At 48.3% G+C, this 16229-nt stretch overlaps 1 protein-coding gene across 2 annotated transcripts in view; it reads left to right on the top strand.

Annotated features, from left to right (window-relative positions):
* The window catches only part of HCK (HCK proto-oncogene, Src family tyrosine kinase), a 38995-nt gene that overhangs the window by 11162 nt on the left and 11604 nt on the right, over positions 1-16229 (top strand). The window contains exons 2-10 of one of the 2 annotated variants that reach the window (XM_060032787.1): positions 3471-3588; positions 6168-6210; positions 6576-6675; positions 7500-7598; positions 9614-9717; positions 12316-12465; positions 12930-13082; positions 14750-14929; positions 15775-15851. In XM_060032787.1, coding sequence (XP_059888770.1) covers positions 3472-3588; positions 6168-6210; positions 6576-6675; positions 7500-7598; positions 9614-9717; positions 12316-12465; positions 12930-13082; positions 14750-14929; positions 15775-15851 — 1023 coding nt within the window. In that variant the 5' untranslated portion in view covers position 3471. Of the gene's footprint in view, positions 1-3470; positions 3589-6167; positions 6211-6572; positions 6676-7499; positions 7599-9613; positions 9718-12315; positions 12466-12929; positions 13083-14749; positions 14930-15774; positions 15852-16229 lie in introns of both variants that reach the window. The other variant, XM_060032786.1, reaches the window with a different exon arrangement.

The raw sequence follows: 16229 nt of genomic DNA, 5'->3' as shown, positions 1-16229 counted from the left end.
ATCTTTATTGAAATCCTTCCCATTCTTCAAAACCCAACTCATTATCCTGCTGCTCAATTATTATAAACAGGTTGTTTTTCCTATGAACAAACTAACATACACATGTTAGTGACAGAACCCGGATATATATTCATTTTACAAAATGGCTTGATATTATATATGTTTTGCAGTTTGCTTTTCTCACTCAGTAAGTATTGTAGCAGTCTTTGCATGGCTCTGACTGTCCTTGCCAATGCCTAACAGCTTCTTGGGAATGTAGTTCTGTATGTCCAGTCTTCCCATCCCAACTGGAGCAGGAACCGGGTCCTGATGCTTTTACTTTGGCCTGACCACATGAAGCGTGGGCTCTGGGCATGTATTTACTCACTAACGGTGCACTATGCTCCTACCGTGTGCCAGGGAGGCACTGAGCTAAGCGCTGAGGGACACAGACGTGAACAAGACCAGCCTCTGCTGTGCTGCAGAGATGGAAACCTTCTGTATCTGCACTGCTGAGTACAGTAGCTTGAGCCACAGACAGGTCTTGAGCACGTGAAACATGGCAAGTCCTAGCTGAGATGTGCCGTACGTGTAAAACACACCCTGGGATGTGAAGACTCAGCATGAAAAAATATATATATATAAAGTATCTCAATGATAATTTTATATTGATTACATGTTAATAATTTTGACATATTGGGAAAAATAAATACATCTTAAAATTAATTCCCTTGTTTCTTTTTACCTTGAAAAAATGTGGCTGTAGAAAATTTTTAATTATATACGTGGCTCACGTTACATGGCTAGGTCTAGTGGTCGTGAAAATAAGCATTTCTGAGGCCGCTCCAGACCGGGCAGTAGAATGGTTCTCTTGACTTAGGGGGAAATCACATTTTATGCAAATTTGACTCCTGCTAGTACATCACTTTAAAAAAAAAAAAACTTTATTGTGCAAAAATTGAACTAACGGGAATTCCCTATTTAAAAAAGTTAACTTCTAGAGTACTGTGGTATCTCTACACTTGTAGGCCAAAGGACTTGCAAACAGTGCTTGCTTTATGCTCCAGGGCAGTGCCACATCTGCTAGGGAATGGAAACGGTTAAGGTTAACATTTCTGTCGCACTTACTGTGTGGCACACACCTTTACACTCCTCAACTCATCTGTGATTGCAGCCACCCCGGGAGGTAGAACCCCACCATCCATGGATCATGCGTGTTCATGCCTGGGGAGGCCCATCCCTCGAGACCCTGTGGCCATGCTGAATCTGTAACTTGATGATGTAAGGCATACCCAATAGGTACTCAGAGAGGTGGAGGGAGCGGCTGTACCTCACACAGCTATGCTCTTCCCAGAACACCCTTAAGCTAATCAAAATATATGAAACGTAATATAATTTTGTCATACAAAACCACACAATATGCTGTTTTATTTCCCACAAGTGTAAACCATATTTATCACAAGTCAGAGAGGTATTGGTTTTTGTTTTCGATGCACACAAGTACATTATAAAGCACTGATTCATTGCAATCATTTTTCAATGATCTAGCACTCCAGGAGTCTGGATTAGTTCCTGACTTTATTCGCAAAAGGCGAATGAAGCAAAACCCGCTCAAGTCTTGATGTGGTAAACTGTTCCCAGTTCCCACCAGGACAGACAGAAAACATCCTTGTAAATAAAAAGAATCTTAAAAAAATAACTCTCGTTAACCTAGGAATTTGGGGTTATTTCTTAAGCCACAAACACATGTTTATTTTAACAAGATAAGTATAACTGAGTTCTAACTGCTTTAGAAGAAAATTGTGATTGTGTAGAGATGAGGAAGACAGTTACTTCCTTATGTGGCGGCTCACAGCCTATCTTCTCAGCAAATACATGTGCACATTTTGAGAAAAGAAAGAAAAAGTTTCTGCCACTTTAACAATTAAGTTTTGACTCTGATCAGGTAAAAGTGTTTTCTTTAAGTGTCTTTAAATTTGATTAATCCACCAGCAAAGTCTGTCAGCTCTACCTCCAAAATGTCCCCCGAATCTGTCCACTTCTTACCCCCTCCTTAATAGCCACCACCCCGGGCCAGGCCACCATCATCTCAAGCCTGGACTCCTGCAGTGGACAGGGCTCCCTGCCCTGCTCACTAAAGTCCATACTCCACCGAGCAGCCAGTGGGATTATTTAAAGTACACACTGAACCCTGTCATCCTTCTGCTTGAAACTTTCCATGGTTTCCCATCATCCTTAGAATCAAATCTAAACTCCTCACAACATGGGGCATCCTTGTCACATGCTATCCTCTCTCTGCTGCCTGTGGTCTCCAGTCACACTGGCCTCCTTTCAGTGCCTGATTCTCTTCAATCACATTCCTTTGAACTCGCTGTTCCCTCTGCCTGGAACACTGTTCCCTCAGAGTGTTACATAACTGGCTCCTTTGTGTCAGTCAGGCCCCAGGTCCAATATCACCTCCTGAGAGAGGCCTTCCCCAACCGCCCTGTGTAAAGAGGCCCCGCATAGTTGTTCCTGATCACATCCTCTTTCATCATCCTCACACTTTTCACTAACTGCATTTATCTTGTTATTTATTTGTTACCTGTTTATCGTCTGTGTCTCCCATCCACCTCCAGAGTGAGCTCCGTAAGGGCATGAGCTTGCTTGTCTTAATCATGGTTTAGAAGAGTGCTCAGTAAACGTTTGCTGAGTAAATGAATGGTTGAATGACCAAATAAATCCATGAGAGAAAGAAGGGAAGGAAGAAAAAAAGACAAAGGGGTGAGGGGGAGGGAGGGAAGAAGGAAGGAAGCTGTTAGAAGGCAACTAGAAAATGATGTGAGGAATATGATGACCTTGATTGTTTGAGCCACATTATGTGACCCGATCCTTATCAGTTTATATAAAATGTTGACGTTATATAACGAGAGTATAGTTTTACTTCACCATTTGCTCTGAGCCTGACTCTGTGTTGAGTATTTCCCCACCCACGTGCTTTCTCGTCCTCCCAACGCCCAGCGAGTAGGTCGTATTATTATCCCCACTTTGCTGATGAGGAACTGAGACTGGGGAGCAGGGGGCATGGTAAGTGAGCTGCTAGTTGGGGAGGGAGGGGTCAAGCGTCAGCTCAGGCTTTCTGACCCCAGAACTGGCAGCTCCCACACCCGCCCCCCACTCTGCTCCGAGGCTCCGCCTGTTGAATTTCAATGATCATCACGATTTATTCTCAATAAACTCCCCATCGCAGGGGTCCTTGGTAGCATGACTACGACAGCTTGTCAGCTCTGTGTGGGTGCGGGCCAGGCGTGGTGTGGGGAAGCCCAGAGATGACAAGGGCAGAGTGAGCTCCACGTGGCCAGGGTGGGGTGAGGGGGGCAGAGAGGGGGAGGGGAGACAGGGAAGGTGACAGGGTGCCAGCCTGGGAACACGGGGTCTAGAGCCCAGCATCAAAGACTCCCCCGTGTGGGGCTCAGAGCAAGCGGGGCTCATCTCCCTTCTCTTTACCACAGGATGGGGTGTGTGAAGTCCAGGTTCCTCCGGGATGGAGGCAAGGTCTCAAAAACGGAGCCCGACACCAGCCCACACAGCGCTTTGTATGTGCCGGATCCCACGTCCTTGGGCAAGCGGGTGAGTTGGGGAAGAAAGGGGAGACCAACGGCAGCCCGGGGGCTGCCCCAACCTGCCCTCACCGCTTCCTGTTTTCCCAAGGGCGAGCAGGGTGAGCCTGGGGTGAAATGGAGCTTACCGGTTGCCAGCAGCTCCCTGACTCCCCAGGATACCCCTGCACCAAGCACCCAGGGCAGGGATGTCACTGCCCCTTGTCCCACTGCCCAGGCCTTGGCCCATCAGCCTGGGTGACCAGGTCCCAGGGGGCATGGCCGGCCTCACACCTAGGAAGTACCATAAGCAGTACTGAGAGTCATGAGTGAGCAGGTTAGTGACAACAGCAGTTGAAGTAATGACAGGAATGATGACAGTATCAGCATCATGGCAGTAACTGTAATAACAATGGTAGCAATAACAGAAACAACAATACTAGTGGGAATACAACAGCAATAGCAGTAGGAACAAAAGCAGAAAGAGTAAATGAGAGAAGTGGTAATGCTAGCAGAGGTTATTTGCTTACTTCTCTTACACTTCTACAGAGCTTACGATGAGCCAAGCCCTACCTTAAGTGCATTACTGTTACTAACACCTTTAATCCTCACAATAGTGCTCTTGTAGGTCACAATTTATATTATACCCATTTTACAGATGAGACACAGAGAGATTAAATAACTTGCTGAAGACCACCTGATTGTAAGGATTGAAACTTGGGCAGTGCAGGTTCCAATGTCCCAGGGGTAGGAACAAGAGTAACAGAGCCAAATGCTAGTGACAGGAACAGTAGTCATGGTGGCAATAGTGGGGGTCCTGGGAGCAGTAGTTGCCATAGAAGTAGCCCCACTAGTAATGGTAGTTGTGATAGTCAGAAGAGCCGTAGCAGTAGCAATAGTAGTGATTACAATAATCGTACTAGTAAAGGGACAACAGTACTAAGAGCAGCAGTAACAGTTGTAATAATCATTACTGTTCTTTGAAAACCTACTATGTTCCGGGCACTGGAGTGAGGTATTTCTGTTCATTAATCCTCACCAAAAACTGAGGCTGGAGTTACTTTACTTTACAGCCAGGCTGACTGAGGCTCAAAGAGGTTAAATGGCTCCCCTGGGCTCATACCGCTGGGAAGCAGCAGAGCTGGGTCTTCCTAAACTCAGGGCTAGGTTCTCTCTCCTATAGGATCCTTTCGTCCATCCCCTTACCTGAGGCTGTCCAGGAAGGACAGCCTCTGCTCGCTGCCTGCAGAGGCAGAGGTGCCCCTTAGAAGGTTCTTCCTTGTGTTGAAGGGAGGCATATTACCCCATAACCCTTACTCCTGGATCACACACCTGCCCCTTAGTCCTGCCCCAAACACATGGAAATGGGAGAAGACTGGAATATTCACCTCCCTCCTTCTGACACTTGACATCTATTAATACAGCCTGAGGTTACACGAGATCCTGAGCTGACATCCTAAACCCTAAGTCACTCCCAGGTCTGCTTCTCACCTGGCCTGCATGTCCCGGGGCCCTTTCTGTGGCCAGGGCTCCAGGTTCTCAGGTTCTCTGAGGCCTTCTGGCTTGTCAGCAGTGGGAAGCAGAGGATTTTCTCCCGCCAGTTTCTGGCTGTTCTCTCTGAGCATCAGGTTTAAGGGACGCTATTATCAGCCATTCACTGTTCCCCTCATTCAGAGCACTGGTTCAGCAGTAAGTTAGTAACTGAGAAAGGGTTCCCAGGTCATATCAGTTTGCAAAACACTGGGCCAAACACTCCTTCCCTGTAGGACTCAGAGCCTTTATAAATCTTTGTAATGGGCTTTGTGACTCTCCCCAAAAAGGATATACTTCTTAGTGTTTCCCAAACCTATTTCTTTAAATTAATGTTTACTTATGTGTGTAACACACAAATTCATTCTCCTTGAAAATAAAAATCACAGATTTCAGTGAAAGCTATAGTCTCTGCTGACCAATGCCCCACACCCTACCTCAGAGGTATCAGCTGTTGTCAGTTTGGCATGGAACCTTGCAAACCTTTTTCCGTGAATTTACACTCACATGTGTACAGTATGTGTCCACAGAAAGTGTTTAGGATGTTTGAGTATGTGTTTTATACCAATGTATCATATTTACCATTCTGAAGAACTAGCTTTGTTTACTCAACAATATATCTTTGAGGTCTCATTGTGTCAGGAAGGAAGCGGCCTCCCTTTTATAAGGGCTGCTTAGAGCACCACAGTGTAGGAACCAATTCCCCTTTGGACAGACACTTATGTTGTTTCACATACATAGTGGAGCCTTTATTCATGGGCCACGTTGGTGGACCTAGGGTTTCTTCAAACATAGCTTGGAAAACACTGATCTGGACCAAGCCCCTCACTGTATGTCGAGGGGAAGGCACAAGTACGTCCCCCAGTATGTCCAAGGCTGAAGGCAGAGCCTACAACCCAAGAGACCTGCATCCTTGTGCTGCCTGTGCCCCTAATGTGCTGTGTTACCTTGGGTACTTCCCAGCCCTCTCTGGGCCTCCTCCCATGACTCACGGGGCTGGGATATCCTTTTTGACACAGACCTTCCATGGCTACACACACACTATTGGATTCATCCCCTTCTCCCATTTCTTCCCCACAGTGGCCTGACAGTAGCAACGGCAACCCACCAGGGTCCACAGAGGGTAAGTAGCTGGCAAGCACGTGTAGTGGAGTCATGTTATGTAGCGGATTAGGTTAGGTTCTCAGTCAGAGCTTGAGGCAAAAATCCCAAACAGTCAAAACCACTCTTGAAAATCCCATAAATTTCCCCCAAAGCACTTAGTACAAGCTATTGTTTTTCTATAATGTTGTTTCATAACATGAACAAAACTCCGTTAGCTTTAAACTCAAGAATCGCAGCTGGCATGGCAAGATGCTTACTTATATCACGAGACAGACACATCAAGGGGTCCAGGGCTGGGTGCCAGGTGTTGGGGTGGGAAACACCCAGGACTGTGGGTGTGCTCAGATAAAGCCTCACCATCCCACATGTCTCTCTTCCCAGCAGGTTCTGAGGAGATCATTGTGGTTGCCTTGTATGATTACGAGGCCATTCACCATGAAGACCTCAGTTTCCAGAAGGGGGACGAGATGGTGGTCCTGGAAGAGTGAGTCCCCATTCCACTCCCCTCTAAGACATACCTATCTCCAATACTCAGTTTTGCTCTCTTGTGCTTCAGTAAAGGACCTGATAAACTATATTACACTAGGGTGTAAATGACTGATGAGAACCTGATCATAATAAAGGAAGAAGAGTTTGCTGTTAACCTGGCTTACAGCCACAGTAAAGGGGCTTGCATACTTGCTAATGGCACATCCAGGCAAGGATGGACAGTAGAAAGTGCGTTCTCAGGGAAGCCTTCCTTGGACTCCTATGATTAAGCTGCAGCCTTACCTATGGACCAGACCCTGCTGAGGTGACTTTGCATTCAGAAATCCATGGATCTCTGAGCTTGCTACCTCCAATCTCCTACCATCTTCACCATCAGTGGATGTAGTGTCTAGTATGTCCTGGGGCCCAAGGATGGGAGTGGTTATGCTTGGTCAGACTCCTGAGCCCACTCCTTCTGGCTCTCAGCCCCAACGAGCCACTGTGAGTCTGCCATGGGCATAGGGCCCCACCTTACATATGGCTAATAAGGCCAAGGCCACAAGTCCAGGGAATAAGAGTGAGGCCACAAACCTAGGACTCTGAATGCAGGTACAGGGCTTGATTCTAGCCCTGGGCAGACCTTCAGAGGCACAGTGGGGATTGTTGTAAAGGTATTTACCTTAACGGGGTGAAGGCTGGGAGCGGAGACAGTAGCGGCCCTGCCCTTCACCCTACCGGCTTCCTGGTGTTGGGGGTATTCCAGGCCAAGGCTGGGGGGCCCAAGAGGACGAGGAGTGGTCCTCCCGCCCTCTGACCCCTTTGCTTCCTCCTGTCCCTCAGATCTGGGGAGTGGTGGAGAGCACGATCCCTGGCTACCCGGAAAGAGGGCTACATCCCAAGCAACTACGTTGCCCGAGTCAACTCTCTGGAGACAGAAGAGTGAGTATTCTATTTCCCCGCCCTCCAGAAGGAAGCATGAACAGAGCCAGCCTTGCTCCTGCCTCAGGGCCTTTGCACTCACTGTCTCCCCTGCCTGGCACGCTCTTCCTAGGGCTCTTTGCCTGGCTGGCTCCTTCTCATCTTTCCAGTCTCAGAGAGGCCTTCCCGGTCTCAAGCAGGTCCCCTCTGAGATTCTCTCTCTCTCATGGAAACCCATTTTACTTCCTTCTAGACACTTCTCACTAGCAAAAATGATCTTGTTTCCTTGGTTGTTCACGGGTTCGCTGTCTGCCTCCCGCACCTTGAGAACCACTGACCTAAATACCTATGTGAGTCTTACACTCCTGGGTTCTTGTGTCTGCATCAAGAAACTGCTCACAGAGGCTGCTTCTGGGGAGGGCAGCTGGGGCACTGGAATCAGCGTGGGATGAGATCTTATTTCCTCATCTGCCTTGAAATAGGCAATATTTTCAAATGTTTCAAAATGCAAATGGTGCAGAAGGACCTAGGATAAAGAGTGAAAAGTGTTCCTCCCACCCTATCCCCACCCAGCTACTTCCCTTCCAGAAGCAACCAGTTTCTTGTACGTCCTCCCAAATGCTTTATACTTGATTAAGAAAATACATATATCTCCCTCCATTTTACACAAGTGGCAGATTGAACGCACACTGTTCTACTCCTTTTGTTCAGCTCTTCCGTGCAGCACCTACAGTATCCTCCTTTTCACAGCTGCAGTGTCTGTCACGTAGATGCCCCACCATCCCCTGCCAGCGGTCACTTAAGCTGCTTCCAGTCTTGTGCTGCGGTGAATCTCCTTGCGTATATGTCACTTCCTCCTGTGCAAGATCGGTGGGATAACTTCCTAGGGATGGAATTGCCAGGGAGATAGCGGGATAACTTCCTAGGGATGGAATTGCCAGGGAGATATCTCTTACTCTGTACCCTTTAACATTGCTTGAACATTTTACCATGGCATGAATTACTTTACCAAATGAGAGCAAAGAAGGCAAGTGGGGGGTGTAGAATGGTGACTAAGACCTTGGGCTCTGGAGTTAGACTGCCTGGCTTTGAATCCTGCCCCCACCACTTCCTAGCTCTATGACGCCAGGCAAGTTACTTGCTTTCTCTGTTCCTCAGTTTCCTCATCTATAAAGTGGGGATAATAAAGGCAATGATTCCACAGAGTTGTTGGGTGGGTAACAAGAACTTGAGGAATGTCAGCTGTCTGTCTCCCCAGTTGATAGCAGAGGAAACAGGAGTCCAGAGAGGGAAAACGACGTGCTCAAAATCACACAGCAGATTTGTGGCAGGGTCAAGGCCAGCTGACCTCTGGTCTGAGGTTTTTCCATCACAGCCCATGAACTACTCCTCAGGGAATGGGTTTGTTTGCTGCTGCTTGAATTTTTCCACCCAAGATCCCAAACATCCAGGGAGTATGAAGAAAAGGTCCAAGGATATGGTCCCAAGTAGAAAATCATTTGAAATCTCACCTTTTCTCTTAGAAACGCATGCCGACTTTATATTCACTCTGTATCCACAGAGGAGGATGAACGGTGGCAGTAACAGCTCAGCCCTCACTCACATGGGCCTCCAAGACCCTGAAAAGATGGTCAAATGTTCTTGTGAAATTTGGAGAAGTAAGATTTTTGACCGCAGTTGGTTAAGACCGCTGTATTTTTCCACCCAATCTTTCTGTTCATCACCTTATCCCTCCCGTTGGCTGGTGCTGGAACGACCACGAGCATTTTGTATTTGTAACGCTGTGTTACTTTTCTTGAAGAAAGCTCCCCAAATTGCATAAGTTTCAGCCTCAGCAAACTGGATTCACCAGTTTGGTAAAATGTCTGTTTTAATGTTAAAATATTAAAAGAATGGTTGTTTTCCCCAAAAGAATCTGAGTAAAATTGATCCCGCAGGAAGCCTGGCCCTCAGAATCCTGGTGCCGGGCAAGAGCACTGAGAGCCAGCCAGGACTGTCCGCCACGGGTTCACACGCTGCACCCCCCTCCCCTCCAGGTGGTTCTTCAAGGGCATCAGCCGGAAGGATGCAGAGCGCCAACTCCTGGCCCCTGGCAATGTGCTGGGCTCCTTCATGATGCGGGACAGCGAGACCACCAAAGGTGATGCGGGCCCTCCCAGCCCTGTGTCCCTGCCCACCCACCCCTACCCCACGGGGAATGCCCCGGGGGATGGGGGCCTGAACAACTCACCAGCCCACCGCGGCTTCCAAGCTTCCTCCGGCCCTTTGCTCAAGCCTAGTTTGGGCCTTCTCAGCCCCCAGAGCTGCCGGCTTAGGCCAATGGAAGTAGGAGGCAGTGACCGCCCCTAAAAACAACATCCTGCTTGTATTCTTTTAAATATCCATCAAAATATATCTTGTCCCTAGACCTGACTCTTCCCTCTCTCCATACGAAAATGGGTGGCCTCCTCCCAAAGGAGGGCCTTCACTAGGACCCTGCTTAAAATAGCTCCTTTGAGGTATTTGGAAGTTTTGATGTTGGAGGCCTGCTTCCTGAAATTTCTGTGCTGTGAGGGTGGCTTTGTGCCGGGTCATCGCACAGGAGGCAAGAGCAGTGCCCCAAAACAGTGCGTAACTCAAACTGACATCAACTGAGGCGTTTTCCCAAAGGAATGAATGTAAGTAGGAGTCTCGTGATTTCGGATTTCACACACAGAGTGGACCTTTACTACGGTGTTTAGTCTCAAGACTGCCTGGTTCAAAGAAATCAGTAAATTGCGTAAAGTGTGACCTCACAGTACCCTGGGCAAACGGTTTTGGGGCCAACAATCGAAGGCATCTGTGTGACCTTCTACTCACTCCCTAGGTATCTGAACTGGGGAAGCCTGAATGTGGCTAGAACACCACTCAAAATCAGTGTTTTGGGTCAGTGAATATTTAGGCTTTATTTCCTCCCACCCAACAAGCCCCTTTTCAGCCCCCAGAGGAAAAGAAATGGACAAAAAGGTAAAGCCGTACACAGCCCTCGGCTTCTCTTCTCCCGCTGGGCCATCCTGCACACAGGGGCAGACCTACGGGGCAGGAAGGTGAGCTTGGGCCACTGTCATAGCCCTCGGAGGTGGGGGCATAGGCGGGTTCGCCGAGTTAATAAAACTTGCAGCACAAGTGCCCCAAATCCTATCCTGCTTCTTCTTGGATTCTGCTTCTCCCCACCCAGCATCGGCCAAACCAGCCTCACCTTGACTGGGCAGAGTGGCTAAGAGTGGGGGTCCCAGAGCCTGCTGCCTGGGTTTGACTCTCAGCTCTGCTACTTACAAGCTGTGTGACTGTGGGTGAGTTACTTCACCTCCCTGGACCTCAGTCTCCTCATCTATAACATTGTGGTGATAAAGAACCTCTACCTTGTGGGGTTATTCATTCACTATAGTGAATAATATCATTTATCATAATACCTATAACTATAATTCATTATAATGAATATTATTCCTATTCATTCATTTTTTCTTTCATTCGTTTTTTATTCAGACAAGGTTCTTAGTGGCTAGCATGTATGATCAACTGTTATTCATGCAACAGTTTAAACCTCCCCCAAATCCTATGACATGGTGCTACTGTGGTAGAGAAAACTGAGAGACAGAGAGGCTGACAACTTGCCCAAGGACACTCAGCTCACAAATAGCAGAACCGTGGCCGTGGACTGAAAGACGTGTGTGTTTCTGGTCTATGTGATGCCATGCGTATTAGGTTCCTATTGCTGTTGTAACAAATTACCACAAGCTTAGTGGCTTAAAGCGAGATAAATTTATGGTGTTACAGTTCTGGGGGTCAGAATTCTGAAATCAGTCTCACTGGGCTCAAGTTAAAGTGTCCGCAGGACTGGTCCCTTCTGGAGGCTTCACAAAAGAATCTGTTTCTTTGCCTTTTTCAGCTTCTAGAGGCCACCAGCATTCCTTGCCTCATAGCCCCTTTCTCACATCTCTCCAACCTCAACTTTCCATCTTCATATATCCTACTTTGACCTTCTTACTTCCTCTTATAAGGACCCTTGGGATTACACTGGGCCTACCTGGATAATCCAGGATGATTTCCCTATCTCCAGATCCTTAACTGAATCACATCTGCAAAACCCCTTTTACCATGTAAGGTAATATATGTACAGGTGTCAGGGATTAGAACACGGACATCTTGGGAGCTGTTACTCAGCCTGCCACAGCATTTAATGTTTACACTTACATTTCAATGTTTGTACTGTAATAATTGAACTGGATATTTTTGTGTTTGTTTTATCTTTTTGCTTGTTTGTTTCTAAATAGCGTTTCTACCAAACTGGTGTGGTATCTTGGCTTTTGTGATTGATAGACAGATAGATAGATAGATGATAGGAAGAAAAAGAGATAATAAGGAAGATGATGACAGCCAACATTTAATGAGTGTTTACATCCTGAGTACAAGCATTACTTCTTTTAACCATCAGGCAATGGGATGGGGGTGAGGAGGTATGACCAATCCCATTTTACAGATGAGAAAACTGAGGCCCAGAGAAGTGACGCGGTCACTTGTCCAAGGTCTCACAGCTGGACATGGAGCAGCCCGAGAAGCACCCAGGAAGCCTGACTCCACAGCCCACTCCTACCCTGTACTCCACTGAGCAGGTGCCAGGACGGTGCCCGTAGTGGCCTTACAGAGTGTCAGGTTGCTGACACAGGGCGGCAGGCCTCCGAGAGTCCACTCCTGAGGGGTTTCTCTCTGGCCCACGCAGGGAGCTACTCTTTGTCCGTGCGAGACTACGACCCCCAGCACGGGGACACAGTGAAACATTATAAGATCCGGACGCTGGACAATGGGGGCTTCTACATCTCCCCCCGGAGCACCTTCGGCAGCTTGCAGGAGCTGGTGGCCCACTACAAGAGTGAGTCCTGGGGGTTCCCTGGCGATCCAGTGGTTAAGACTCCGCGCTTGTAATACAGGGGGTGCAGGTTCAATCCCTGATCAGGAAACTAAGATCCCACGTGCTGTGGGACGCAGCCAAACAAACAAAAAAGAGTAAGTCCTACTGGGGCTGCCTTCCAACCGGGGGCCCGAGTGGGTGGGCCTGTTTCCCAGGAATCCTGGTCAAGTGTGCACTGCAGCCTCTGAGGCCTGATGATGCTTCCTCCCCAGACAAATAGTTGCTTCGGATTCTCCTGAAGGCCTTTTGAGCAGGAGGGCAGAGGTGGCATCTCGTCATGCTCTGTTCTCTTGGGGATGTCCCTGATAGGGCGATCCTTTGGAACATGGGCCAGATACAGTGGACCGGGTGGGGCAGCCCCCAAGGGGAAGCCTGTGGCTGGCCTGGAACTGGCTGCCCTCAGCTGATCAGGGGCTCTATTCCAGAGGGGAGCGACGGACTCTGCCAGAAGCTGACAGTGCCCTGCATGTCTTCCAAACCCCAGAAGCCTTGGGAGAAAGATGCCTGGGAGATCCCCCGGGAGTCCCTCAGGCTGGAGAAGAAACTTGGAGCTGGGCAGTTTGGGGAAGTCTGGATGGGTAAGGACCCAGGGCCAGAGTGGGGAGGGGAAGGAGGGGAGAGGGAGGTCCTTGCTTTCAGGAACAGCCTGAGGCAAAGTGGGAATGCCACCCAGGGCAGAGGGGAGATTTGAATAATAACCATAAAGGAGCAATTGTTCAGTTCCTCTCTGATAGCAAACCAAATTGTCCTGCCATGCAAACACTGATTTGCCTTTGAGGCCAGGCCTGTTGGGGTCAAACACTTTCTTCTGGGAAGTAGGAGTCCTAGATGAGGAATCTGCTCCCTCATATGGAGCTGGGACAGTCTATTAGTTGGGTGTTGACATAACCTGAACATCTCTTAGGATGATGAAAATTAAGAATGGGAAAGAATATAGGACTTCCCTGGTGGTCCAGTGGTTAAGACTCTGTGCTTCCAATGCAGGGGGTACGGGTTTCGATCCCCGGTTGGGGAACTAAGATCCCACATGCCATGCAGCATGGCAAAAAAAAAAAAAAAAAAGAAAAAAAAAAAGAAAGGGTAAGTATAACTGGAGATTTCCAGGTGAGTTCAGTGTTGGCAGCTGACGAACAAGCTGTTCTGAGCACCTGCCGTGTGCCCAGCGCCATGCTAGGGCATTGTGGAGCACCAAAAAGTCATATTCCACCCCTGCTGTCCTGCCTCTAACAACCTAAGAATAGCAAAGCCTGCTTTGCAGGACTGTGGGTTAGACACGATGCCTGGCCCAGTGCCTGGCGCCCCCCATTGTGTTTATACTCCACCACATTCCAAATGGGAGTGAAGACAACTTACAGATATGCAAACAATTCAGCCAGAAAAAAATAAGGTTAAAATCCACCTATTTTAACTATATTTATTGAGAGCCTACTATGTGCCAGGCACTGAATAAGAGAATGTGGCAGAGAGAGTATGGAGAGGAAGGTAAGACAGATTGGGCTGATGAGGTTGGAAAACAAAAAATATTATATGAGGCCTTAGACTCTTACTACAGGAAGACCTCAACTCTGGATTAGAGCTTCCTGGCAGCCAAGGCACACATGGAAACACAAGCAACAACGAGATTTACAAGATCAACAAGATGAAGCAGGGAAGGAGTAGGGTGAGGTGAGGGAACAGCATGTGCAAAGTCCCTGTGGTGGGAAGGGGAGTTGGCTGCTTGGGGGACTGAATGACACGCAGGCTGATTGGTGCACAAAAGGTAAGGGGGGTGTTGGTGGATGATGAGGCAAGGTGGGCAAGGCCAGATCATGCAGGGCCTTATGGACCATGATGAAACTGGTATTTATTTTGAGAGCAGTGTTAAGATTAAATAAACCATTTTAAGCAAAGATAGTATGTGTATGAATGTCTGACAAAACAAAGGTAGGTGTGTGAGTGAGTGACATAATCTGAGTGATGTTTTAAGGTTATTCTTTAATCCCTGAAAGAGCCTTTGCAGATGAGGAAACCACAGTTCAAAGAGGTTGAGTGACTTGCCCAAGGGCACACAGCTAGGAAGTGGTAAACCGGCCCTCCAACCCACATCTGTCTAAGGCCAAAGCCCATGTCTCCCCTTCTCTCTCTAAGGGCTGAGATGGGCAGGGAAGGCGTCCTGGAGGAGGCAGGTCTGCACCCGGGTCTTCCAGAACTGTGGGGAAAGAGCAGTGGGTCCTGACCACCTTTCCTGCTCCCTGTTCCACTCCAGCCACCTACAACAAGCACACCAAGGTGGCCGTGAAGACGATGAAGCCCGGGAGCATGTCTGTGGACGCGTTCCTGGCAGAAGCCAACCTGATGAAAACTCTGCAGCACGACAAGCTGGTGAAGCTGCATGCCGTGGTCACAGAGGAGCCCATCTACATCATCACAGAGTTCATGGCCAAAGGTGCCACATGCTGGGAGCGGGGGATGCAGGCTGTGGCTCCTCCGGGTCAATTGCAGAGTCAACGGTGACTCTGTCACGGTTCTTGCCTTCAAGATTTCCCCAGTCTGACCAGGAGCTCTTCTGACACGAGCTCACTGATCATCTTCATATCCACCTACCCCACCCTCCTGTTTGAGGGGCTGAAATCATGTTAGGGGGATGCCAGGAGAAGGGGAGCACATGGGCCCCTGGGAGAGCGGGTGGGGCCAGAATCCCCCTGGGTGATAGGAGAAGAGGCTTCTAGGGGTTCACTGTGAGCCCTAGAGCCTGGGGTGACTCCCTAAACCACCCCCCACCCCCCACCATCAGCCACCTTCCCTAGCTGGACCAATGCTCCAGAAAAGAGAGTCAAAGCATTAAGACCTTTGTCAACCTTAAGAGTTGACAAAGCATCCGTTCCAGGCTGCCCCCACCCTGCCTACGCACAATTCAGGACAGTCTCAGGGATCTTTTTTTAGACCACCATTTACCAATCATTTTCAATCCCTGCCCATTTCTCTATATACAGAAACATCTCACATGACCTCCATTTAGAGTGATTCAACATCTCAAAGCTTTTATCATTTTCTAAACACATAATTATGCCTGCCTTATAAAACCACGCCCCCAGTCATCCAGGCTCAGAAAGCTGTCTCAGTCAAGGGACCAGTCTGGCAATCACAAAGTCGTTTTCCAAACGTCCCAATTCTGTTTCTCAAACACTAGGAGCGGTAAATACTTTTATTTAGATCCATTACTAGGAACGATCTTAAGCACACGCTGAAGTCCTGAGAGTAGTAAATGTTGCTTCACCCTCCCCGACACAGGCAGCCTGCTGGACTTCCTGAAGAGTGAAGAAGGCAGTAAGCAGCCGTTGCCAAGACTCATCGACTTCTCAGCCCAGGTGTGAGTCTAATGGGGAAGTCTGGGGAGGGCGACAGGAAGGCAATTATCTCTTCAACAAATGTTTATTGATCACATACTATAGTAGTAACAGTAATGATAGCTAACATTTATTGAGTGCTCAGGATTAAAGTATGCTTTTTCTATGTGCCTTCTATGTACTAACTCACGTAGTCCTCACATCAACCTTCTAGGGTGAGATTTTTGTTATCTATTCCTTTGTCATCAACCACTCCAAAGCTTAGTAGCCTGAAACAGCAACGTACTATTTCCCATGATTCTGTGGAGTTGACTGGGGTCGGCTGGGTGGTTTTTCTGCTCCACGTGGTGAAACCGAGGTTCCTCTTGTGGATGCAATCTTCTGAGAGCTTGCCTGGGG

The sequence above is a fragment of the Delphinus delphis genome, chromosome 15 (assembly GCF_949987515.2).
Source record: "Delphinus delphis chromosome 15, mDelDel1.2, whole genome shotgun sequence".
Lineage (NCBI taxonomy): Eukaryota > Metazoa > Chordata > Mammalia > Artiodactyla > Delphinidae > Delphinus > Delphinus delphis.
The sequence above is the reverse complement of the archived record's forward strand: the minus strand, read 5'-3'. Positions and strand labels throughout refer to the sequence as shown.